The 26,717-nt window shown below is 44.1% G+C and overlaps 1 protein-coding gene across 2 annotated transcripts in view; it reads right to left on the reverse strand.

The window, feature by feature from the left end:
* Positions 1-7,238: 7,238 nt before the first annotated feature.
* The window catches only part of SOBP (sine oculis binding protein homolog), a 113,594-nt gene continuing 94,115 nt past the window's right edge, over positions 7,239-26,717 (reverse strand). For both annotated transcript variants that reach the window (XM_014887874.2, XM_088161940.1), the window contains 2 exons: positions 21,607-23,561; positions 7,239-9,178 (listed from right to left, as the gene is read on the reverse strand). In XM_014887874.2, the coding sequence (XP_014743360.1) occupies positions 21,609-23,561 (1,953 nt within the window). In that variant the 3' untranslated portion in view covers positions 7,239-9,178; positions 21,607-21,608. The remainder of the gene's footprint in view (positions 9,179-21,606; positions 23,562-26,717) is intronic.

The following is a 26,717-nucleotide window of genomic DNA, read 5'->3' on the forward strand; positions in this document are numbered from 1 at the left end:
TCATTTCTTTAAAAAAGAAGTCCCTGCTGCTGGTCTAATTCACCTCTCTCCTGTGCCAGGATAGATCCAGACTGATTCTGGAGGATTTGTACTGGCAGACAACAGAGATGTCCTTTCTTAAGTGAAACACATAAGGTTCTTCCCATGTAAATTCAGTTTAGATGCAGGAGTTTGGGTGAAGGACTGTTGAAGCTACTTATCCCACCAGTTATTTTATAGTCTCACTGAGAATTTATTTCCAGGTCAAGCAGGGCAGTACATGCTGAGAAGGCAAGGATGGAGCACAACTCTGTGTAAATAATACATTAGGCCTGCAATGGACCAATTTCTACTGACAAAACAGACTCTTCTTTCAGGAAACTGGTCCAATTGAGACTTACAGCAAATGAAAATATTTTACAGTGCAACCTTGTAAACTACTTAGGGATTTTGAAAATAGACAAATAAAAGCAAAGATACTGTTCCTGTTCTTCAATGTCTGATAATTTCCCAGGAGCATGGATGGCTGAAAAAAGATCCCTTTTCTCGTGGTTACATACCCTGCTATTTTGGGGATGTCACTCACTGGACTGCATTATCAGAAATATTTGATGAATCTCTTGGGTTTGCATTCCCAAAGAAAGCCACAGCAGCCCAGATTGCAACTTGTGGCAGCCTAACTGCTCCTCGAGGCCATTTTTACCCTGCTGGGCAACCTCCTTATGTCTCCCCAAAAATGCACAGGGGTTCTTGATCTCCTTAGGAGTCTTTAAAAAGCCTGGTCAGGGTATCCACCAGCACGTATCCCTGTGGTCTAAAAGACCAGGGCTGGACAGGAGTAATGTGAGGTGACTTCTGTAAAAAGCAGTCTACAAACCTGTGAGCTTAATGGACAGTGAAATACAGGATACTTTTTTTTTAATCAACTGCTGTAAGTATTAGAGTAGGGAATAAAAATTTCCATTAGATTCTATATGGTGGGAAGATTATCTCTTTCTTTTGAATTCTCCTGGATTTTCCTGTGAGAGCAAATGTGTCTGACTGATAGTGTGTGGCTATCAGACACAAGGAAAATTATCTAATTTATAGCCTGTACCGAGAAAGCTACCAGCAGCAGAATAAAATAGTTCTCCATATGGCACCATAAAGGTTCCAAAAACTATAGTTAAAGAAAACAACAATGCTCATAGAGAAATTCTCCTTCCATGTATCAAGGAAGGGGTTACAGCAGCACGGCTGGTAAAGACTCACAAGAAGAAACAATGTCTTTGATCGTCTTAGATGAATTTATAGCTTTTATGTACAGGATTACAAGTATTAGATGCATCTTTGTGCTAACAGGGCTCATGTTTTGAAGTACAAGAAAACTCTACAGTTACATTCTGTGGAGGCTTCCACAGTTTGCCAAATGGAAAAACATTTGGAGGTTTGGAAAAATCTTGCACATAAATTACTAAAGGCACGAAGCGCCTGAAAGATGGATGAAATCAGAAGCCAAGGAAAAGCAGCGCGTGTGCCAAGGAACAAAAAAAAACATGTAATGATTTCTTTTAATGACTCTCCTGCAAAATGGAGAGCAAGCTTCCAGGGCATGTCATATTCTCATAAAAGCAGCTTGCCTGGGTGATGAGAAATACCCTGTAAGTGGTCAGACCGAGACCAAATTTTTCATCCTTTCTGCACGTAGCTCTCCATTGATTATGTTAAGTGCTACCCACTGGTTAAAAACACAGCAAGCTCATTGTCTCTGCCTGTGGCAAAGGGCAGCTACACACTTGCTAATTTCCTGATTTATGACACCCTATAGAAGGAATTGAAAATGGGCACAAGGCGGGGGGACACACACACGCACTATTAGAACAGAGGGAGATCAGGAAGTTTGTGATAAAGAAAAGGCAGGCTCTCGTCTGACATGTAATCTCTCTTCTGGCTTGAAGTAAACCTGCTCCTTCAAGGCTATGCCATCAACAGGGCCGGGCTCAAGTTTCACCACTAAATCTGAGTCAACAATCTCTAATCTGGACACTGGGCTCAGGATTCAGGCTCAGGTTGCAGTTGGAAGCAGACAACAGGGACACAGGGAGGTGGGGGTCAGGGGGAATGTGGAGAGGAGGAAAAAGACAATCTTTGTTTCTCACTTGACTCTCTGCATAAGGCTGAATTGAGGCAATTTTTTTTTCCCTGTCATCTCCGAGATAAAACTTTGCACCTCTCTGGCCTTGAAGTTGCCTTCCTGACACTTATATTAAGTACAGAAGATATATGTCCGAGAATGGGGGACATAAGTTTGCGGAGCAGCTCAGATTTGGAGTTCTTTTCATCTTTCTGACATGTGATACCGTGACATAAGCTGCCTGCAGTGGGGTTGCTATGCAGATATACAGTTTCTGAAAAGTTACACCAGGAAAACTAAAACCTACCGATGGATTTAGCATTTCACAAAGAAGCGGGATAAAATGTGTGGTAGTTAGACTCAAAAGCTAGAAAAGGTGAATTAAACTTTCATGAAAACAATCTCCCTAAAAAAACCAAAAAGGATCAATAAGTATAAAAGTATCTTGTTGCATTCCTAGCCTTTGGGCTTCTAACTTAATCCTGCTACTGTATATAATAAAGGACACCCTGTGTGTTTAATAGCGGGGACAGAAAGAAGTGGGAAATACTTGGGTCCTGTTCCTCCTAATTTCACTCTCTTCCCCCCTCTTTGTTGCTGCTTTGCCATAATTTTATTTTGAAAAATAAAGACTAGAATAAAAAATATGTTGTCTGAGGCTTCAAGCCAAAAATATGCCAGCACTTTCCCTTCCCACCGCCCCCCCAATCCTCCTCAAACTCCTTAGGCCAAAAGCCTTAACAAAAGCTGTTTTCTGTTTGGAAGATCTCTGAGTCCTGCGCTCTCTTTCCTAACCCCTAACACAGGAAATGATTTTATAATTCACGTTATTAAGGAATTTGACTCATGCTCCCCCCTCTTCCCACCTCGTTCCCTCGATGCCGACCAACAATAAGCCTGTGGGCTGGCACCCATCCTCTCTGACCCGTCTGTGTCAGCTCCTCTACCTGACCCTGCCCATAAATCATCCTGCTGGACCTCTAGTGAGGGTGTGCAGGCAGCAGGGAGCTTTCCCCAGCACCCAGCCATGCCTCAGCACTCGGGCCCCTGCTCAGCCATGTGTTTTGGGAGATACCTGGAAGTTATGCAGCGGGCAGCTCCGGGGTCCTCTGTGTGTGTGTGTGTGCGTGTCCCAAACACTGTGCTTCACATAACTCCTGTCATGCCAAAGGCCATGCTAGCAACTGGGATACAGTGAGTCAATCTGCCTTGGCAAGAATTAGAAAGCACATCTCTGTCCTGAGGTGCTCAGGAGAGGGCAGGTAATGCATAGGGCCAGCATCACCCTGCACATGTGGGTCAGACGTGTCAGGGCAGCCCTGCCAGCCTGGCACACTCCCCTGCTCCAAAGCTGCCTGGGTGATGCTGCCAGTGCTGCTTCCCTAGGGAGCTCTTTGGCTGCCTGCCCTCCCTGTCCTGCTGTGCCGAGGGCCCGGGAAGCGTGCAGGACAGCGGGGCTGCAGCACACTGAAGTGAGCATCTGGAGCTGGCTTAGGAGGGACTTCCTCTGCTTCAGAAGTGGGCTCTGTAATGGGTCAGTAAATGCAGCAACTCTAAAGCCCTTTTGGGAGAAGAAGCAGATGCCCTTGTTCCAGGAGAGAGCCTCAACCCCTAACTGGAGCACTGTGCTTCCTCTTCCTGGCACTGTGTATGACATCTTCACGTCTCTTCCCTGCAAAATGAAGAGAACCTCTGCTGCCTTTCTTGGCATAGCTTGTGCCCCAGTAGACCAGCCAGGACAGATTGTATCACATTGATTCTGGCTTGGGACATGGAAAGGGATAACAGCCTCTCTCAACAACTTGTTTTGCATGTGTCTTTGTGGGCTCGTTTCCTTCAGCTGAAGAAGAGGAGTGAAGCTGAGTCTCTTGGTCCTTCAGCAAACCCCCAGAGTAAAATTCTTTTCTGGGAAAGAAGGCAGCATTCCTTCTTCCTCAAGCCTTTTTCTTTTACTAAATAGGTCCAGCAAGGTCCTTCAAAAGTAGGCCTGCTAAGAGCTGGGAATCACAACGCATCTCTGTCCTCATCTGTCTTATCAGCAAACAATAATCACACTTTCCTCCACATCTAGGGGGCAGGATCCCACCTGCAGCATGGGCTGCCCACATGCCAGAGAGCTCCAAGAGGGAGCCGGTGAGGCCGCCTCTTCTCCAGTGATAATCATGTGCCTGGACTGTTGATGTAGGGACACACAACTTTTAGATGTTTGCATCATTTGTAAGGAAAGGTCGTGGACATTTGGCAGTTGGCTGCCTCTCTGTGTCTTGAGTATCCCTGGAAAATTTATTTCAGTAGGGCAGTGGGTGAAGTGGCTGAGACATGACTGCTCCAGCAGATAGGCAATACTCTAGAGACCAGGGAACAGCTTGGAGAAAAGAGTGTCAGTGGCCTAAGTTACGCTTTTCTTCTTTCTTGTGGCCGAGTCAGTTCCTCACATTGCCACAGAACTTCAAGTCCCAGCAGGTCTTGATTGGTCAACATGTCAGGCTGAGGGACACTTCTCTATCAGACACCCTGTCCCCCTTGGGGGTGCTGCAGGGCCCTGCAGTCAGCATCCATGGCACCTCTGACGAGCCATGCTCCCACCATGCCTGGAAGCAAACAGCCAGAAGCTGCTGTTCTGCTGTGTTTTTCACAGCTCTCTGTGTTTTGCTGGTGCTTCCCATGTTTCGTGCAAAATGTCCCTGTATTGCTCAAGGTAGCAATGCATTTCTTTGCCCAGTACCACATAAATGACAACTAAAATGTGTGTAAGCCTATGTAAAGCTGTTCTCCCTATTTCAAAACGTTTGAGTTGTTATGTTCACTATGAAGCAAGTTCAGCTCTGTTCCGGATTATCTCTCCCCATGCTGCACGTTATGTGTGGATACTGCCTGGGTGCCACCTTTCCTTACTCACAGATCCCAAATATCAAGTCAAGCCTCAATATCAAGTGAGAGTTGAAGGCAAAACAACTTAAGAGACTGCTTCTTTTCTGAGTTACACCTCCGTAAATCCAGAGCAATTCTAGGGGAATCAACCTGAACCAGCATCAGCAAATTTGCTCTTAGTTTGCACACAGAATGTTTGTCATAGTTGTTATTATTAAATGATGTCTTTATATTCCAGGTCTATTTTTAAAACAAAGGCAATGAAGTTTGGACATCCAGTTCTATATATGGACACTCCAAATGGCATTGAAATGCCTCATGCATGTGTTTGGCTGAGTGTTGATTTGAGTGTCCAAATATGGACCTCAGAATGAGATATCTCACTTGGATAAGCATCCTTGCAAATTTGGCTCACAGCACTTATTTGAACAAAGCAAATTTATTTCTATCATTTAGCACAGAAAAAGCACGAATTGTTTTAATTTTGAGGGACATCCTTATTCACAGAATTGGGCCACTCAAAAAACTGTCATGTGTAGTAGTTCTAAAAAAATAAAGCTCTCAAAATCATCTAAGACAACAGGGGAGGAAATTAATGCAGAGTGCCTGCAGTACGCAGACCCCCTTTTATCACAAGGGCAAAATTCTCGCTGACAGCAAGAATTCAGTGCTAGCAGAAGGGCCCATGCAGCTTGATCACAGCAAGCTCTCCCTCTGCCCCAGCAGTGTGAAGGGATGCAGGCACGGCCAGCTGCTCTGAGACCCGAGGCAAAACTGCCTCTCTCTGCTGATGGAGACAGTCTCTGCATCCCAAAACCGCCTATGAGCAAGAGCTGGAGCGATGGCTGTTGCAGGCAGGAACCTTCCCCTGTATCTCCCAGTGCACAGGATTTTCTTTGTCGGGCTCCTTGATGGTGAGTTCTCCAGGAAAGAGCTTGGCTTGGCTATTAGGTCTTAACGCTTAATAAATAATGTCAGCAGCAAATGAGCACCGATCTGCAAGTGTTTGCTGGGCTCTCGTTAATTGCAAAGGACCTTTACATCCTTTGTGTAATTCCATTCATTTTGCTGGCATCGTACAAGGGATGGATTTGGCCTCAGAAATAAAGCAGGTTTCTCTTGAATAATGTATTGTACCATTTGGTCTGCATTTTCCTCAAGGTTTATGTATACTTGGATATTTCTCCCCATATATGCAGCTGGAGATATTTTTTCAATAGCAAACAATGAACTGATTCAGCTGTCCAAAGCAGTTGTTCACATTCTGAATTTTGGGTAAGATGTTAAGAAAGTATAAGGTGAGTAAATTCTCAGGAAAGCTAGGGTGATTTTGTGATCACTGGGAACATGTGAAGCCAGCTCTAGCCTAGATCTCTTTCTCTACCTCTGTTGTCCCGATGATTTTTGACAAGCTGATTCCATTTCTGGAAAAGAAAACCAGTTCACCAGAGAGAAAGATTTCTCTAAAGAGTCTGTTGTTTTTCAGAAGAGTGAAAATGTGTGCTAACAATTCTGGACCACTGACAAAAGCAAAATCAATACACACGGCCTTCGTTTTACAGCCAAGTTCAGATGAATAAATAGAGATGCAGCAAGCTGTTTACTAGGGAGACAAGCTTTACTCTACATGCCCTTCCAAGCAGGCACGCTTAGGCTGTTGTTGTTTGCCTTACATGGCTGGTTAATGAAATCAGTCAAATAGTTCCAGAGCTCACTGGACATTTCCAAGACCTCCATCAGCAGCACTGGTTGTGCTGGCCAAGATCTGGAAAGCAAATGCTATTGTGTGAAATAGCTGTGGCAGAGGTCTGGGGGCTTGGGAGGAGTTTGGTTCTTTGAAGAACCTCTGATTTCAGGGGGAGTTTATGCACAGAAAAGCCCCATCCTCACAAAAGGCAAGCAGAATACTCTCTGTACACTGCCACAGAGGCAACATGAGAAAACTGTGCTTGCACAGATCCCCTCTAAATCAATAAAGCTACAGCCACTGCATCTATCCAGGGATTTTCTTCAAGATCAGGACCTAAATCTGCACTGTGCTAAGTGCAGAGTATTTTCTCCCCATGCCTTAAACACAGCAGAAACTGAGAAGTGTTGAGGGATGCACGAAGATGGAAGGGACATTGATACAGCTTTCAAGAACACCTTACACATATTTTTCTGTGGCTTCAGACTCAGGGGTCTTTTTGTCTGTGACCAGGCAGGTAGAGGAATGAATAAATGCATGCACAAAGAGCGGGGGAAAAAAGAAAAATAAAACAACAGCACATTTAAGTGCATTTTTTTTTCTTGGAGATTTATTTTGTTTTAATAAATCTGACACCAGTCAGGGAGAGAGAAAAGTGTTGCAAGACCGAAAGGAAAGCAGAGCACACTGAGGGTGCTTCAGATTCTTGCTCTCATGAAGATGTTTCATCAAAATGTCTTTGAGCTCTCCCCCTAGACTCAGGAGTTGTTGGATTCCCCCCCACCCACCCCTTTTTTTTTTTTGTTGATTTTTTGTTTGTTTGTTTGTTTTTTTAAAAAGCGAGCTTACTCGCCCGGTGTGATTTCCAAGCTTTCACAGCTCTAATAAATAAGGAGCACCTGTAAAACAGTAGCTTGACTTAAGTGAATCTGTACAAAGGAAAATATAGAAATACAGTATATACATAGTGCTCATAGTGCACCATCACTACAAGGCTCTGGTTCAACTGACTCTGCTGCCCTGCTCCCAACACCACTGACACAGAGACTCTCTGCTCCTGCAAACTGCTCCTCTCTTCCCCACAGCAGCCTTATAGAAAAGGTGTACTCTGAACACTCAAGAGTGAACAATTGCTTTATTCGAGTTAGTAAACAGTTACACTGAATCACAAGGTGATCTGAATTTTTTTTTTTAGTTTTTTTCTTTCTTTTTGATTTTTTGTGGGGTTTTTATGGGTTTTTGTATTTTTTTTCTTTTATTTTCTTTTTTTTTTTCTTTTTTATTTGTCAGAATGGGATACTCCACAACTCTCTTACCAATTCAGTGCCAGTATAACATGCTCTAGTGTACTTTTGGACTCTTGGCTACAACTGTACAAGTGCACACAAGTAAATTCTACCCTGTTATCCTCCACCCACTGATTGAGGATCAAATTGCACATTTCTCTTAACCATGACAGGAGAAAGCAAACAGTGAAACAGAATCATGGGGGATCTTTCTCACTTTACCCTTGTTTTCATTGGTTTGTCCATACCATTCTAATTATCATGAAAGGGCTATGCATATGGAGAGATTGTCTCACTGCCTTCCTGGATCACTGAAAACCATCAGGGTTGAAATTTCATCCAAGTCTTTCGTGACGCCCAGCAAATATTCCCCTCAGATTATTTTACACCTTGAGGGAATTTTGGTCTTTAGTTCAACACTCTTGCTCTGTTCCCAAATGGGGCGCTATTTAGGGGAATTTAAAGAGAAAGCTGAGAAGAATAAACATTTACTGAGTTCTCTTGGCATTCAGTCTCTGAAAAACCACAGTATAAACTATTCATGCTGCTTCTTACATCTGTCAAATCAAAAATTAAAAGCCATAAAAGTGTAACACTGAAAATATGGCATTAGAAAGGATAAAGGTGGCCTTTGTAAAAATAACAAGGAAAGTATATTAGCCAATAAAATATTCTAACTCTTCATTTAAAAGTGCATCATGGGTAGGAACAGAGATGACTCTGAAGCGTTGCTACTCCAGTATTACCCCTTTCCCCCATCAAAACTTGAATAGGTCCAAAACCATACAATGCAAATCACGATTATTAGTGTAGCAGCAAAACCACAGCAGTTTTTCAAAGGAAAAAAAATTAAAAAAAAATCCGTATCATTGTCCAGTCTCAAATATCTGAACTTTGAAGTCAGTGAGGGAAAAGTACCTATGTTGGTCCGTGTGGTTTTTGAAACCTGGGTGAAAAATCCCCCCCAGCAAGAAACCAAGAGGAAAAAGCGTTCCGAGAGGAGAAGAGGGGTGGTCGCAGGAATGCTGAGCACACTGTGGATCTATGATGTGCTGTCTTCTGGGTCAAAGGCACCCGTGGGACCGAGACTTCCTCGGAGGGGCTTCATGACAGGAAGCTGCTTTCTCTGCTGGACTTTCAGCCAGAGGGGGTGGTGAGAGGACCGGCTGGTGTCGTTCGGTGGAGTGACGTGGTTTGCTCTGCTCCCTTTCTCCATGCAAGGTACCCTGTCAGCGAGCGCTCCTGCAAAGCAGACAAGCAGAGGGGATCAGGGTGAGCAGCAGGATGCTCATTGCAGGCAGGCTGGGCACTGCCTGAGTTCATGTCCCACTCAGCCTCACGCTGGGCAAGCAGCCAGGCCGAGGCGCAAGCCCAATGCTCCCTCCTCGCCTGCCCCTCGTGCCTCAAAGGCCATCGGGACACACAGCCTACAGGGTTGCAGCTGGAAGATGGAGGAATTCCTGTGATAAAAAGCTGGAAACTGATATCATTCGTTCTCAACAACACCCTGGCAGTTATAAGCTCCTGAGCCTTAGTGTTTCTAGGGGCTACTGGGAGATACATCATTGCTTCGTGTGCTTCTACTTCCATTGTCAGCTGGCCATGTAAGCTACCTAGCAGGGATTGTCACGTCTGTCTCCCTACACAGTGAGCTTTGGACTTTATCTCCTTGGATGGGATCTGCTGTCCCCTACATTTTTGGACTGAAACTCTGCAGTACTCATCAGCCTTAGTTGTGCTGGGGCACATTTTCCTTCTCGGTCTGCTCCACTATCTCCCTTCACACTGGCTTCACTGCAATCCCTCTCAACAATGTGTTAGTATCCCCTTGCTGAACCTCCAGACTCCTTAGAGTATTGACTGGAAGGCACATGGAACACATCGACCAGCATGAGCTTCCATGGCATGGAGACCATGATATCTAGGTTAGGGAGTAACGTTTGTGCTTTCAGGCAATGTGCCCAGTGAGATGAACTTCTTTGTGTGCACAGAGAGCTGTGAACAAGAACTAGACTGAGAATTGGGATGTATCCACCTGCTAAGGTGAAGTACACGACTGCTTTCTGACACATTTTTTGGCTTGAAGTCTTGGTGTAAAAAGGGAAGCAGAGAAAATTAAACCTGTAATGTCTGTATGAAGCCTCATGCTGGTCTCCCTTTCCATACATCAATGGAAATGAATTTCAATCCCTCACTAACCAATCTCATGGTACATGGTACAGCACAGACCAATAAGGGATTTGGGAGGGAAGGCATAAAGAAGTTCAGTGGCTGTTGGTGCTTTCTGCCTGGAGCATCTAGCTGTGTAATTCTGTCTATTTTCTCCTGGTGCAGATGGACTCAGTGTAACAGGGTGTGCAGAAGGGCGAGAAGGACCTTCCCTGTTGACTGGCTCATATGGCAGTAATCACGTTTGATGAATGTATCTTTGTAGCAATCAAGTTACAAAATAAAAATCCATATCAGGCATAGCATGCAAAGCTCTATAAAGAAATGAGAACACACTAGTCATCACTGCTTCAGAGTTCAATGCTATGCACCTCGTGCCAGCACTAGCGTGCATGACCAGCACAATAAAGTCAGCTATTTATATCTCCCCAAAAAAACCCCAAATTACTTTTTAGGAGAGGGACATATGCTCTTCACCCTAGCTGAACCTGCCTTCAACACACATCAAATACTGCTGATCAGATAGAAAAATTGCATCAACCACAAAAGAATTTTCATCACGGTAAAGCCATGGAGTTAAGCTTATGTGGGTTGTGCTGAGGTAAGCACACTGGGTTTTGCTTGCTTTCCAAAGTCAAGTAGGGCCAGGCTGATCCTGGGTTGGAAGACCACCTAGAAGTTAGAGGCTGTAGTTCAAACCTAGGAAGCAGCACGGAAAAGATGAGGGAAAGAGAACAAGTAAGAAGGCTCATTTCTGCCCTATTGTTAATGTAGGGGGAAGAAGAATAACTCAACTGGATGATGACCCATCTCAAGCAGGTGGCTTGGAGGTTCATCTGTGTGGGCTTAGATAGTGATGCAGTGCTTCCATGCAACAGGTGAGAGCTGCACTGGTGCCCTGTGGGGCTGTTAGCCAAAACCTGAGCACTGGCTGCACCCACCCACACAGAGCTTCCTGTTGGCTGATGCCCAACACGTGAGGATTTAAATCCTTGCTCAGAGCAGCCCAGAATTAGAGCATGGCAGGTCAATTTGGCAGCTCAGGCAAAGCCTTCCCCACCCTTTGCTCTGTCTCTGCAGTCACCCAGCTCTTTCCAGGTGCTGTTGCAGAGCTACAGCCCTTTGTCCTGTGGTGGGAAGCTTGGTCCTGCTTGGTAGAGCCAAATGCTGGAAGTGTTCCTCGCTTCCCTGCCCCTCCATACTGAGGAGCTTGGTGGCTCAGCTGTGGGGACATGTCCTTCTGCTCCCCCACACCCAAGCACTGATCCCTGTGTATTTGCTCCCAGCACTGCCCCAGGAGCCAAGCATGGCAGCATGCTCCTGATGGCCACCAGAAACAGCTGTTTTTATACAGTGTCCTTCCCAGCCATGTCCTGCTCCCCCAGAGGGGCCATGCCATTGACATGGCTTTGGACTCATACACACATCCAGACACACACACAGTTTTTTCCATGGTTGCTTCCCTGCCATTCTATGCCCCATTGAACATTTCTGTCTCCAGATTCACATCTTATTGTTCAGGAAAAATTAAAGACTGGGTGGGGAGGGCTGAAACAACGGTTGATGTGGACTGGCATGGCAGAGTTTCCATAATTTAGCACAGTACTTAATTCACTCAGACAATGAATACTGATGTGCTAAAAGAGGCCTGGTTCATCTGGGACATGCATGGCCCTAGAGTAAAGGCACTGCAATTATTTTCTCAGGGAAACTGCTCTGAAAATAAACCACAAGAGTGCAGCTAAAGTCAGCATGGGAGCAAGCTCAGCCCTGGAAACACTCGGGAATCATCTGTTACTTGTAACAGTTCTGTAATTTTTAATTTTTTTTTTCTTTTTTACAATTCTTAAAGCAGTTCAAGTTTCTTCATTAAAGCCTTCCCCTTTGAATACTCTATGATTTATCTTTCCATGAGCTAAAGGAAGGGATGCCACATAGCAAGACAGGGAGGACTTTTAGCACGAATGGGAAAACAAGCTGAGTCCTTAAGCAACAATTCTGGATTTCAAAGATAGTGATTTCCTTCTGCTTTGACCTTGTAAGCTAAAGATCTTCCTCAGCTTTGGGTCACCTGTGGAACTCAGGCTCTCCCTTCTACTGAAACATGAGCTGGAATCTGAGCAAACATTGTGACTTTAGGGAATGCATTGGGGAAGAGCTTTGGGATTTGCCTTTTATGCCTAGGCAGAAGTGGTAAGGACACCCCCAGCTCTATGAATTGTTGCACCATTTCCTCCAGGCCATCACTGTCAGAGGGGTCTCTGGTTTATATTTTGGAGCATTCTGAGGTATGTACACAGATCATGCAAAGAGGAAAATGCCATCACTGTTCTGGACTTCTAAGCTCTACATTGGAAGTGACCCCTATGGCAGACCACAGAGCCTGCCAGGCCTCTGATTTACACTGGGGCAATTGGATATATCTCCACAACAACAAGACAGCCCAATCTCCCCAGTTAGTGCAGCACCAGTGTTTGCCAGCCTTGTAAGTAGTGTGCTTTGCCCCACTGGTGTGCAGATGTGGAAGAAGATATAGTTAAAAAAAAAAAAAACAGCCAAATTTCCAACAAATTCTCCCGTTCTAAGCTGGGATAAAGTTGAAATTTTGCAATGTATTTAAAAAAACAAACAAACAAACAAACAAAAAAAACCCCACAAACAAACAAATTAAAAAAAACACCCAAACCAAAAAAACCCCCAAAACAACCCCCCCCCCACACACACACAAAAAAACCCCAGCCCCCCAAAAAACCCCAATCACGACAACACCCTCTCAAAAAAACCTGAAAAACCAAAAAACTGAACTGAACCAAAAAAAAAAAATAAATAAAAATAAAGTTAAAAATTAAGAAGTTAAAACAAATCCAGACAGCTTCTACTCTCTTTTCCTGAAAACCACTGTGATGTGATAACCCTTTTTTAAACCTCTGATTTTGTCTGAATCAGAATAGGAACTTCAACTTGTGTTTCAGCAGTCTCATGTGGGCCTAAACTACTATTCCAAGATGCTTCTCAATTTTCTTATTCAACCTGATCCCTCCAGTAAAACCAGTTAAATAGCCAGAGAAAGGCAGTTTAACTGTTGGTAGTGTGGATGGGTGTCTTGCAGAGCCACAGCCTGTACCTCCCTGGGAGAGTCCTCCTCTTCACCTGCACTACACCTGCGCCTGGCTTTTTAACATGAAATGTTACTTTGGGCCTCAAAATTATAACAATCATTATAACAATAATAATTAATAATTATTAGAACTGTCTGAAGCAGCAATGAACCTTCATAGTGAAAAGTTTCAGCATCCTGTAACAGGAAGCAATCAATATTTTACCATTTTCCCATGAACAACTCCACTGTCCACAACCATCCAGGACTGCATGCCTGGCACTGTCCTCATGGGGTTTCTCCCTGGTTTTCCCAGCTCTTGTTCTGGTTCTTTTTAAGTCTAAGCAAGAGCAGATGGAGACTCATCTGAAAGCAAGGGGTCATGCTCAGGTGGCAAAAATGTCATGTGGATTATCTTGTGGGAGAAAGAAGAGGAAAAACTCATCCAGAACACATAAGGAGCAAGTGGGTGAGACCTCGCATAGACATCAGTGCAGTGCCAGGCACCTTAGAGCATCTCCCTTACACTCAGCACTGAACTGGGCACTGAAAATACTGCATTGGGCCCAAACACTGCTTTAGATTTTCTCTATTTCTCATCCCAAGAAGACAGGAACAATGTTTTTACCACCAAGGCAAACATTTCAGCAATAATTGATAAACTGCTTCAAATAAAACTGAATTGGCATTTAACTGATCTTTGAAATTCAGGGTCAGAATTCAAATTTTCAGTGACTTTATCATGTATCCTTTCTATTTGCGTTCAAGATTCTCTCAGTAGGAGAATTCCTGTGGGAAAGGGCTTTTTTTCCTCCTCTTTTTGGATAAGGAACTTAGAAGTGGCAGCACAAGTGGTTCATGAAAGCTTATAAATATTTGGAGCATAAGCAGGCGACACAAAGTTTTACATTTAACCACGTGGGCTCCGAATAAATGGCTGAAAATTGCTCTAACCATAGGTTTCAATATCAATCACCTGATGATGGGATGCAGATCTTTCCAGAGAGGTCAGAACTCCATAGTTATTTCACTCAACACTACCCAATCCCAAAACCCCCTATTTCTTAATTTTTTTTTATTTTTTTTTAAATATCTGCCTTCATAGAAGATGATTACATTACACAGCATCAAAGTCCAAAACTGGGACTGGAAGATGGAGCACAGCAGGGAGTACGGGTGTCCTCTCAGCAAACGCAGCTCAGCCTCTTTGCCTTCAGATAATTTGTTATTGAAGGTTGGCTCGAATTTAAGGCAGCGATGTTTCAGAAACCCTTGGAAAAGCAAGCCAGCTGCAGAGCGGATATCATTACAAATTGAGACACATGTTGTACAGGAATACCATTCTTTTCAAATACCAAAGTTGTGTCTGGGGAAGTAAAGCCACGCAAAGGAATTGGAGGCAGGACCTCGATCTGTAATGTGCCGAGGGCCTTCAACTTGTATTAGAGGCACCAAGCACTGAGTGCACACAGTACTGAGCAGGATCAAGCCCAGATATTTAATCAGCTGTAATTTTCATGGTAGAAGCAAACATTAAATAGTTGAGGGTTCTGCAGAATGTTAGAGGTTACTTCGATTCACGGCTCTCACGAGATGATCGCACACATTTCCAAAGATAACTTTCAGTCCTGTGAGTGCACTGCAGCTGATTATCAAAATAATGCAAATAAGGTCATGATTAGTAGGTCTCAGCTGTGAGGCTTTGGCTGGTGGAGGCACCCAGAAACATGCTTACCTTTATGGGACCTAAAAATAGGCAGGAGAGACTCAGCAGGTAATCTGGAAAAAAATTGCTTCAGAAAGTCTTGTTTGCTGCTGTCTGATTTCCTCCTAACTTCTTGCTCAAAGAGCTTTGTTGCTACTTTTCTTCAATCTTCCACTGTGTTTTTTTAAACAATAATCTAATTTTATGTTAAAGTCTATGGCTCACTGCTTGAGTATGTCCAACTTTTTCACAACCACAGTCCTCAAAAGTGTTTTACTCCTTTCTCTCCCACTTTCAGGTATTGCTCACAATACTGTTAGATAGTTTATAAGCTCCTCACAGTTGTTTGGAGCTCACTGCCCTGCACTGAAGTTGGCCATGGTGTTTCAGGGTCAAGCTTCACAAAGGCTGTGAGGTGCTTAGCTCCTCATCAGATTTCAGTGGCAATCAGACACATGCCATCTAGCATCTTGGCCCCTGCACGTCAAGGCAATCGATGTCTAGATGATGTTTTTACAAGAGTCTGTTTTACTATGGTCTTTGTTGTTAGGGACTCTGTATTTAATTATGAGTTGTGCTTTCCTCCCCACCCCCATAAAATTCCCCTGCACCACTGACTTCGGTAGCTCAACAGCACAAGGACAGGCTGATGAGGACCTCGAGTCTCTCCATAGGGCTGTTTCACACATTTTAACACTTTTCAGTGCAGCCAAACCTGCTTTGAACCAACTTAAATAAGAGGAGCATTTTAGACCTTATACTTAATGGAAGTGCCTGATCAGTCTTTAAAGCCTGGCAAAGGATTATGAGCAACTCATTGTTTCAACATGAATGTGGGTTGTACCAACTTAGGGAATGGCATGGTGCTTATTTCAGTTCAAATTATTTTAATTTCATAAGACAATTAAAACTAAAAATGGCAAGTAAGCACCAAAATTATCTCTGAAATCACTGGTCTGAGGTCCTGAGAGCTGTCAGGTAGACTTCAGTCTGCAGGTGTCATAGGTTCTTCAGATTTCTGTGGGTCTGTCAATTGAGCTATGTCTTTTTTTGCTGTCAAGTTCTGGCTGTGTGTTTTGTTTGCCAACAGCCCTGGATGCTTATTACCTTTACAAATCAGACCATGTGTAGTTATTTTCTAAACTGAGTTCAAGAATCAGATTTCATATTTGAAACATGTGCCCTAGGAGGTTTTATAGAAAAGCAGGAGGAGCCCATCAGAAATCAGCACTTGCTCCTCTGATTCAAAGAGTGTGCAGTGATCTGTGGCAGTGTACCACGAGCCTGCTATTTACTGCCACTGAGACGGAAGTTAGCACTCCCACACCCCGGCAGCAAGATGTGGGAGCTGAAAGCTACCCTGGAAGTATGTCATCTTATACTTCACTATTTTGAGAGCCCTTTTTTTCTTTCCTTTTTTTTTTTTTTTCCTTGGGAAATCCTTTTTCTGATTTAATGTACCTGAGAAGGTATACAGGAAATTTTGAAACATAAGATCACACTGCTAGAGTCAGGCAGCTCTCAAGGGCAAAGCTTCAGTTCCAAGCAAATGTGTTTAAGACTTTATGGTGTTAAAAGTCTTTCCTCTCCCCCTTTGGATAAATGGAAAATTTCTGCAGGCTCATAAGAAGCCAGGTGAAGGAAAATTTCTGAAGCAGAAGAGTAGGTGTTAAGTGTATGAGTCCAATTACTCTGCTGATTTAAATTAGTCTGGCATCAGTGGAACTATATCCAGTTAATATTAGCTAAGGCTTTGGCCGTAGTACCGTGTCAACAAAGATGACTAGCATAGAAATGTGTTCAAATATAGAAAAAACTGTTTTCAAGTATACCTTTAAGGTCAAATTTTATCCTGATCATAGCAAGCTGGGCAGAGGTAAGAAAGATGTTGGTAGATAGATACCACAGTGAGAGAGGAGAGAGAAAATCTCTTAGACTAAAAAAAAATGAGGTTGATATCTATGCCCCTTGCCTCAGGAATCCAGACTAGAGCAGAAAATCTTGTGCTGGACGATTATGGGCAGAGGAGCTCCAAGTGAGATATATATTACTTCTGCTCTGGACTGAGTGTTCTGCATGCTGTGTATTTTCACAATGCATGGATGACCAGGCAGCTGAAGGTTTGGGACTTTCACTCAGCAGATGCCGACCCTGGGACATATAGGTTGGCTCTGTAGGTAGCCATACACCAAGCAGAAAAACTCCTTCCATCCCTGACCCCTCTGTCCTCAACACAGGATTACTCAACACAAACACACATATGCACACACAGAAGCTGGTTGTGAGTTTTGCATGTGCCACTTCATTTTCTCATTTAGTTTAACATAACTATCATGTTAAATCCAAGCAGACCTCAGTATTTTCATTTCTTTGCTTTAGGAAACGTTGACATCAAAGCTGACGGGTTAAAACTGATCCCGCCAGGGCATAAAGCATGTAGGCAGGCAACACTAACACTGCTAATTTTAGAAACTCACATTGCTGAAACTTGAAAATGTAACACTCAACAGAATATTCTTCCTAGCTTCATTCCCTTATCATAGCAGGACTTTGGCACTGAGACATCTTTTGATAGTTTTTCAAATTGCATCAAGCTAGAACAGCTTGACAGTCCACGTCCTGATGGAGAAACTAAACTTTAACATCAAGGATTATGTTGCTGATTAGCACTTTCAATAATCAAGTAATTGGTACATTAAATAATCCAGAGATTGGAAACTTGCCCAAAAAGGTTACGCTTGCACTGATTCCTTTTTAGAGAGTTAGTGTTGCTGTTACATGAATTCAATCTGGCTGTCCAGAACTCTAGCGTAAAAATATTTGGCTAATTTCCCTCTTGTCACACAATTTGATGGGAAATAAAATCCAGGAGAAGTTGCACATTAGGGCAATATGTTCTGATTTTCTGATTCGGGTAGGTAAGAATCAAGACAGGAAAAGACAACTGGCTGGACTTTTTTTCTCCCAGGTTAGTGTGGCCAGTGCTATCAGTACAAATCTCCAAGGGCCCACATTAACACATATGTTAGTGCAGCTTCTATCCTCTTTGTAATTTATTAGAATTTTTATGAGGTTGGAGTCTCTCTTGAGGTATTCTCCCCACAACTGGATTGCAGAAGAAGGGTTTGATCTCCCTGCTTCCCAAAGCCTGTGCAGGAGAAACTAACCCATGGGGATGGCAGAGGTCAGGGCTGCAGTGCAAGAGGCTACACTGATATTTTCTCCCCTGTTGCCTCCTCTGCATAGACACCGACAGGCTCTGAGCCCTGCTCAGTCCTCACAGGCAGGGAGGGCAGAAATCTAAGGCAGAGCCCTTTTTGCTCCCCCAGACTAGCTATGACCAGCAATGCTGAAATAGCGAAAGAAGGACTCTGTGAAACCACAGAGTCCTCACCTCAAATCAATCACCAGAGCTGCACAAATCACTTGTGCGTGCCTTGAGACGCTCAAAACCCACCCGCATTTCACTGAGGTACCCACTGGAATGAGATGGTTACCACGCTGTTTACTTCTGCTGAGTATTTGGAGTATCCTCTTTCCCTTGGAGCACATAAGGACCCTGGTCTCCCATATCCTCTGCACAGAGGCTACTTCTTTTCTTTTACGGGAGGAACAAGGGGATGAACACAGTCTAATAACCATCACCATGCTGTGCTATGCTACTAAGCTGGGCTTCTTAACTTCCAGCATCCATGTGGACATCTATGTCTGTGCCAGTCACTCTAAGTTTCCCTCACTGCAGGCAGAAATAGGCACTCTTAGGGCACAATTCATCTGAGCTGTCTTAGTTGTTGACTCTGGGATGAGCTCAGCTGTCTCTTTGAAGTGCTTCCTTCTCTAGATTGATTTTAAAGAGAGTTTAGACAATTAGCTCAGCTTCATCTTTGTTACAGATGTCTGTATTGGGTCAGATTAATCTTGCCTGGCAACCTGAAAACTTCCCTGTAAGACAACCCTTACACTGAGGCAAAGAAATATGTAAAACTTAGGATGAAAGGGAAAATGGTTATTCCTGAGGATAATCACAGTGGCAGTTATTGACATTTAGAGAATACAAAGGGCTGAGGACTGTAACAGAATGATAAAATATCCTTGTCTTTCCAATGCAGCTTGTTCAGTTTGCCCACTTTCTCTCTCAAATACTATCTGTGAAGTGATGTCATGAATAATCACGTCAACAGGCAAAAATACACAATTCAGTGAAGCCAGAACTCTCTCTGAAGGTTTAAGCTATGGCTTTGAATGATACTAAACTCCTCTTGGGACTGGGACCTTGAAGAGGCAGCAGTGCTGCAGCCTGGATGGTGCAGGCAAGCAGAAATAGATGCTAAGAACCAGCCTGTCTTTGACTACAGAATAAGGACATAAATGTGCAAATCTTCCAGCACTGTCTTGAAATAAGCAGCTATGAGGAGCTTCAACGAGGTGGGAAAGGAAGGGTTAACCATGGCTCTCCTAAAATTTAATAAAAAGGATACAGCCAAATAGCAGCCTTCTCACTAGATCAAATCACTACCCCTAGGTAGAAGCATGCATACATTTATGAAGGGAATCTTTCAAGCTCCAGAGGTAACACTGGGGTTTGCAACAAAGATACTGGTTCTAAGGGACATACATTCCATACCTCAGGGGTAGGTAGGGGGACCTCCACTAATAGGACCTACGAGTGTTTAAAGATTTTAAATTTTCATTTGAACTCCAAGTAATTGTATATGCTGATTACTAGTCCAAGAATGTGATAGTTGTCCTCTATTCTTATTAGTGTATCTTTTAAACGTGTCAGCACATGCTGAGAACAAAGAATAATGGTTGTGTTTCACTGAGGAAAGTAAATAAATACTGTTGGTGATGAAAAAAGGGAAGTAATGTTTCCAGCCCTGCAACCAGCACAGGGAATGCAGTGCTAACAAATGAGAAGGGAGTCCTGACTATACTATATATCTTTGATGGTGTAATTAGCCCACACTGATGGAGCAGGGAGATACTGCAATGGCCCAGATTACACAGCCTGCTGCTGCTGCTGCTATCTGTGGCTGTAGGTGCCAAACACCACTGCAGTCACTATTTGTGCTACCAGGGACAGGGATTTACTGGAGGCTAGAGAATATTCCACGGACTGTAATGAAATCTGGCATGTCACCAAGCCACATCCGGTGAACCATCAGTATTTTACTGCTGAACAGATTTCTTGCAACACCCACCATTTCCCTTTTTCCTGAAAGAAGCTCTCCGTGCTTGTGGATCTAAATAAATTCCATTACATTTGTTTTGTTAAGGAATATATTCAGTGCAGGTAGCTCAGTGTGCAGCTGCAGTGCCAGCTGCAGGTTGAGCTCTGGGGAGGGCAGAAGCCCAAGCCTGAGCACTAGGCAAGAGGATGGGAATGGACACTTTCCATAACAAAGGACACAGGGTAACCTGAAACTCAACCCCAACAACCCCCAGATTCTCCTGTGCTTAGACTGTGAGGGTATAGAAGGTACAAAAGCCCAGGGGTTCCTTTGTTCTGGATCCCTACTCAAAGGCATCAGCTTGAGTTGTGGTTTTGTTATTTATTTATTGCACCATGATGAAATTATTTTAAGGATTGGGATATCTGAGAACTCTGCTATGGAAAACCTAGGGTCGAGCCAGTGAGGGAACCTGGTCTGATTGTGTGAGTGTGGGGTGTGTAGCTGTGGAGGGGCTTCTGTCCCAGCTCAGGTGGTACGAGGGTGACTGCCAGAGCCGTTTTTGGATGGTAGACACAGAAGATTCATTAGATAGTTACTCGCTCACAAGTTTGAAGCATCTGACACATACTAAACTAAGAGTTTTACAAAGATCAGAGAGATTCAATAGGCTGGATATTGGAAATTAAGGATGAGAGGTTTCTGCATCTGGAGCACTGTCCTTGGACAAGGCATGAGGGTTGGTTGAGTTACCCATATCTCTACCTTGCTCTGCAACCCTACCAGGAGCCACAAACCAAGCGCAGGGCTGGGGCAAATCTCAGCTGCTTTTCTAAGGTGGGAGACTTGAACCAAAGGCAGATACCTCAGGTAAGGCAGTAAAGCCTCATGGCAGAGGTTTTCCTGCAATAAATCATAGTGGGCAGGTCCCAAACAGCGGGCAGGTCCCAAACAGCAGTCAGTCCCTAAGCACCAATACATGAGAAAGGAAAGCTCATGGAGATGAGTTCAGTCTCTAGAGAACAGCTAATAGGAAAGCCAAAGTAAGATGTTTGGAGGTGACCATTTCCTAATAAGTCCATTGGATCTGAGCTAACAGGAAGCTGCTGGGTCATCCAGCTCTATGCTACACTGCAGGGCAATTTCAGTCATTGTGAAGTCTTGAGTTGCTGTGTAACTCAGCTGGAATAAGTAAGCAGATTAATGGCCCAGACCTGTACAATATTCTAGGCAGAAAACCACTGACTTTGACATACACAGCACAATAACTTCACAGCCAGAATCACCACGATATGTTCTTTGAGCAAAAGTGTAATGAGGCTGCTGATGAATGGAGTACTGACAAGTACAGATGCAATACAACACAAAAAACAATACTAAAACACAAATACCAATAGTTTTCTGAAAGTGCTTATAAATTGGAATTTGTATATTTTTGTTTCATAAAGGCCACATCCACATGAGTTTGACCTCATACCCGATAATATTGAATTCTATTCACACAGAAGGCAGTAGTGATTACACAAACCTTTACTTATTCTGATTTCGAATTCGGAGACACCTCCTTTTCAATGGTGGCTCCAGATCCTCTGGCCCTGTGCTGAGTATTGGCGTTGAGATAATGCATGGTGCAATAGCAGTCTTTTCTGCTGGTTTTGGCACAGGCTGGATCACGCAACCTGTCTTGGGCAGCATCCTCAAAGCATATGCATGGTCCTCATCTGCTGGATTGTTAAGGTTCGGGTCCTGTTTGTCTCCCCCAGCCAGGGGCTCTTCCCCAGTCTTCTTGCCAGCATCTCCCTCCAGGTGGCAGTTTGAAGCACAGTTGTTCTCCTTAACAGACTCCAGCTCGCTCACCGCCAGCTCCTCCGGGGGCTGCGGCTTCTTCGGCTCCTGGGGCGGCTCCGGGTTCTTGGAACCCTCTGTGCTCTTTGTGCCATTCACAATGACGTTGCACACCGCTGCGCCAGCTTCCAGTCCTGGCGTGCCAGAGGCCAAGGAGACGGGACAGCAGTGAGCTCCGTCACTGCAGGGTAACGTTTTTGAGTCAACTGGGCTGCAGTTGTCCCTGCAGTCACTGCAGTTCCTTTTGTCTGAGCTACCAAAAGCCAAATTTACAACACTGTTAGGTTCACGTTCAACTTTCACTTGGGTGTGCAGAGCCCTGTGGATGACATTGTGCAGCCTAGACCGGTGGCCTACTGTTAGGTCTATCACACCATCCTGTGGACCCTGTAGCACACTGGGGAAACCAAATTTACTGTTCACTGGACTACTAGGTCTGACAGTCAAATCAACAACTTCATTTTTACTGTGCTCCTGAAGCACTTTAGCTTGATTAAGGGACTGGCCTGAGCAGCTCGGTGATGAGTCAGAGGATTTGGATGATCCTTGCTTTGACTCTCGAGGGGATGAAGAGCTATTGGTTGGCTTTGCCCCAGGCGTCTCGCTGGAGGTACTCGGAATGAAGCTTTCACCATTGCTGGAGAAGCCATTGGGGGGCTTGGAGTCATTGATGTGAGGGATGGGGATGGGAATGGGGATGGGAACGGGCAAAGGGACAATGACAGGATATGGCACTAGTAGAGTTGGGGGTGGCACCAGGGGGGCAAGGGATGGCAATCCAAAGTTCATCATCTGTGGCATAGGCATAGGACCATTTGGCATCATGCTGACCGGGGGGAAGGGAAGACTGGGCAAAGGAGCTCCGGGAGGGGGAGGTGGCAACAAGCCGGGAGGATTTCCAGGCATGGTAGGTGTTGTGGGGGGATGGATATGGGGGGAAAGCATTGGCCTGTGCATGGGACTAGAGGTGGGACCCATATTTCTGGGGCCTCCTGGTGGGGGACCAATTCCAGGAATCATTGGATTTGACAGAGGGCTGTTAGGATTTGAGGCATGGTGAGGCGGCCCACGAATAAACGGTGGACGGATTTGCTGCATAATTTGCTGTTCCATGAATATGGGCAGAGGAACTGGCCCACGGTTTGTCATCACCATGGGAGGACTGCGAGGTGGGACACCAATTGGAGGCACAATGCTAGCAGGTGGCTGGACAGAAACTGGTGGAATATTTGGATTCTCACTGATGGGAATAGGTTTGGGAACTGGCGTGGGGATTTTAGTGACAGAGCAGTTGGCAGTGTCAGACGGAGAGGCAGTGGTAGACGCTGATGGTCCAGGGCCTTGAATTTGGCCAGCTGCAGACGCTGGGGATGGGGCTTTTCTCCGAGCATCTGCTAGCGGTATATTCCAAGAATCTGGAGTCAGCAGCTGCACCCCAGTGCCTTCTGCTTTATTTTCAACTGGAGGATGTAATGTACTGCACAGTCCAGCTGGAAGATTGGCCTGTGTCTCTTTGTAGAAAATGTCCATTTTGTACTGATTGAGACATTTTGCACTGCAGAACTGAAGCCTTCTTTCCCCGTCCCCAAAATCCAGATACTCTTTTGTGTGTCTTATGTGCTTACACCAGTCACATACCTACAACACAGTAATAAAATCAAATCAGGTAAGAAAAGCAATCTTCTCTTCATAGTGTTATTTTTAAAGTAATTTTTCAGTTGCTAAATACATTATTTTTCTAACAGGAAAAAAGAGAAGTTACATTTGTGAAAACTGCACCTTTTTTTTCCCTCCAACATATTAATGAATTGTATGCCACTCACTTTTCTGGCTCCCATGATCTCAGTTCTACCTTATACCATGCATTATATGCCTTAAATCCATAGCACAGAGAAGAATCCTCAGCTGGCATAAACTGTTATAACACGCATATGTAAGTATGCAGAGTCCATATGAGTATGGCTGTGATTACTCCTTGGTGGTAATCTAAGCACGCCTGTGCCATCTGAGATGCCATACTACACAAGGAGTGTGAGAACTGGAAAAGGACTCAGAAAATTGCTGGAAATGAATGCAAACCATTTTCTGCTAAACTGCAGCCCACAGTAACATTTAGTATTCTACTAAGGGTATCAAATAATAAGTTGGAAAGAGTGTGGTATTTCAAAATGGCATCACAAAGCAAAAAGCATCATTGATTCTTTGCCCTTCGTTCCAAGGAGAAACTTGGAAAAAGTCAGGATATTTGTGTAAGGTTCGAATAGTCCCAATTTGTGATGTTTCAGCAAGCTGGAATTATTTTCTGAGCTGTTTGCCCACTCTTGTGTACAAGTCACTTTGAGTAAAACTTCTTGGCAAGCAAGGACCTGTTTAGCAACTTCTCAAATACTACGGCAAAAAGTTTGCATTGCAAGCTCAATTTTGTTTTGTTTCTCTGCTTTCCATTTAATCCTTTTTTGTGTTGCTGTTGGTGTGGTGAAGGCACAGCCAATTTTTTTTTAAATAATGCTGCAGAACTAATTAAGCTGTGAAAGGTTTTCCCAGTTGTAAACCACTAGACACCAAAGTTCAAAAAATAGTCATTCTAGGCTTCAGAATCCATTACTTCAGAGAAATTATTGTGATTTCATTAACACATTAATTTTGCAACACCAACAGCTCTCACAGATGGTGAAGACATGATCTACAATTCAAATATGACTCTTGTTTGCACAAATGCCTTTCCTTCATATGGCATTTTAAACAAGAATTAATATGAGTAATCTTGCCATAGCTATAAACAGATAAACAGATGTCAGATTTTTCAGTGCCTCACTTTTTTGACAGAATTTTACACACACAAAACCCCCCCATTTTTGTCATTTACATTACTTCTCAAAATACTCCACTGACAGAGATTTTTGGTGCTTTCTATCAGCATGTTGAGCCTATGACCATGTCATAATATATCCTGGTATTGTTTGTTCTGCCTTTTCCAAATAGCCCATGTTAACTTGTTTTGAAATTACTCTATCTTTTGTACAAAGGAAAAAAATACACTAAAAACCCCAAAGAAGGCATGATTGTGAAAAGACTGCATTAAAAGGATAATTAATTTTAATAACTATTGGCCATATAAACAATTCAAAACAACATATGCTGGGCATCTGATTACCCATCTCATTTAACTCTCAGCTTTCCTTTAATATAAACAGTGGCGACATTCTTGAGTTTTCAGTAATGTATCTTTAATGTATATAGACACATACACATACACACACACACACACACACACACACACTATATGCTATGGCTATTAGCCCATTTAACTCCTTGATTTTTTGGCTATCCTGTCAGGTTGCTGTTTGTTTCCCTCCTGCTCCCCTCGCCATTCACACACACATGCACACACTCCCTTTCTTTTATCCCAACATTTAAATCAAGCTGAATAATCAATTGAGAAATAGAAACTCCTAAGTCAGCCCTGAAGTTTAGGAATGCGGGACCCGGATTTTTAGCTTGAGCATACAGACACTGTGTCCCACGAGATAAAGCAGAGGAGGTGCTGGTGTTGCTCGGTGCAAGTGGCATCAGCAAGGATGTATTTCCAGCATGGTGCCCCATTGCAAAAAAGGAAATTTCCTGGTGCAAGCAAGTCCAGCCCTGCATTGAACACACAGTGATGGTGTCACACCCTAAAATATGCGGACAGAAAGGCTGTCAAATGCACAGAACTGTTGAGATAAATGCCTGCAGTGCCATGGTGCATGCATCCCCCCAAGCGTGGGGCAGATGGGAAAACGGGAGTGCAGCAAGCAGGGCAGAGGGGGCAATCCCACTTCCAACAGCTCCTGGATTTTATCAGGTAACAGCCCTCTGTCTGCTCCCCACAGGAAGGCTCAGTGGCCATCACAGACGGCCTTGGAGCTTGTGCTGCAAATAGTGCAAACTCTTGGGCAGTGGGCACCAAACCATCCTGCATATTTGGCATGGGTGTGGGTCTTGCCACCCACCTGGCAAGTCAGCACACATGATGGAACCATCCTATAATCAACCTCCTGAAATCTTCTGGCTTGCCACTGTTTTCAAAGCAGACAAAAGGGGAATTTGTGAGTCTACACCATGAGGTAATAGGATACTACTTAACTCAGTGGAGCTGATGAATTTACCTTAAAGTAATTTCTGAGCAAGAGCTCACTGCTGTAGCCACAAAATGCTATCTATTTTGCATGTATGGAATCAGGATGCACTCCACCACACTCCTCCTGCTGCTTGCAGAGCATGCTCTTGCCCCCAGGGCTGGCAAGGATGCAGAGGGTCTCCCCATGTTCTGCAGGTGTACAAATTGGTGCTAGGAGCTCCCAGACAGCTCCTGAGGCAGGCAGGGGCAGGATGAAGCCCATCCTGGCCCATCACCATCTATTTGCAGTGGAAAGACAAGGAGGACAGTGGCCTCAGAGGTGTCTGCAGTGAGGGATGGAGCAGGACTTCAGGCGCAGCTGCAGTGAAGACTCGCCTTTCCTTTGGGACAAGGAAGCAAACGACCTTGTAAGCCCACTGCCAAAGAAGCACCTGAGAAATACGAGAGAGTAAGCCCAGCCTCCTCTAGGAAGAGCCCCATCCGTGACCTTAATTAAAGGGACTGAAAGAGAAATACATCCCCACAAAAAATTGTGGCATCTTTTCTAATAATTTAATTTTATTAGTTAGGATTTGAAAAATTCACTGAAACACTTCACTGTATTATTGCTATATTGATTTGTTTATCTCCAGTGGGCTCCTGTGTCTCTCCTGGCTAAACAAATATTTTCTCTT

Source organism: Sturnus vulgaris, chromosome 3 (genome assembly GCF_052056855.1).
Source record: "Sturnus vulgaris isolate bStuVul1 chromosome 3, bStuVul1.hap1, whole genome shotgun sequence".
NCBI lineage: Eukaryota > Metazoa > Chordata > Aves > Passeriformes > Sturnidae > Sturnus > Sturnus vulgaris.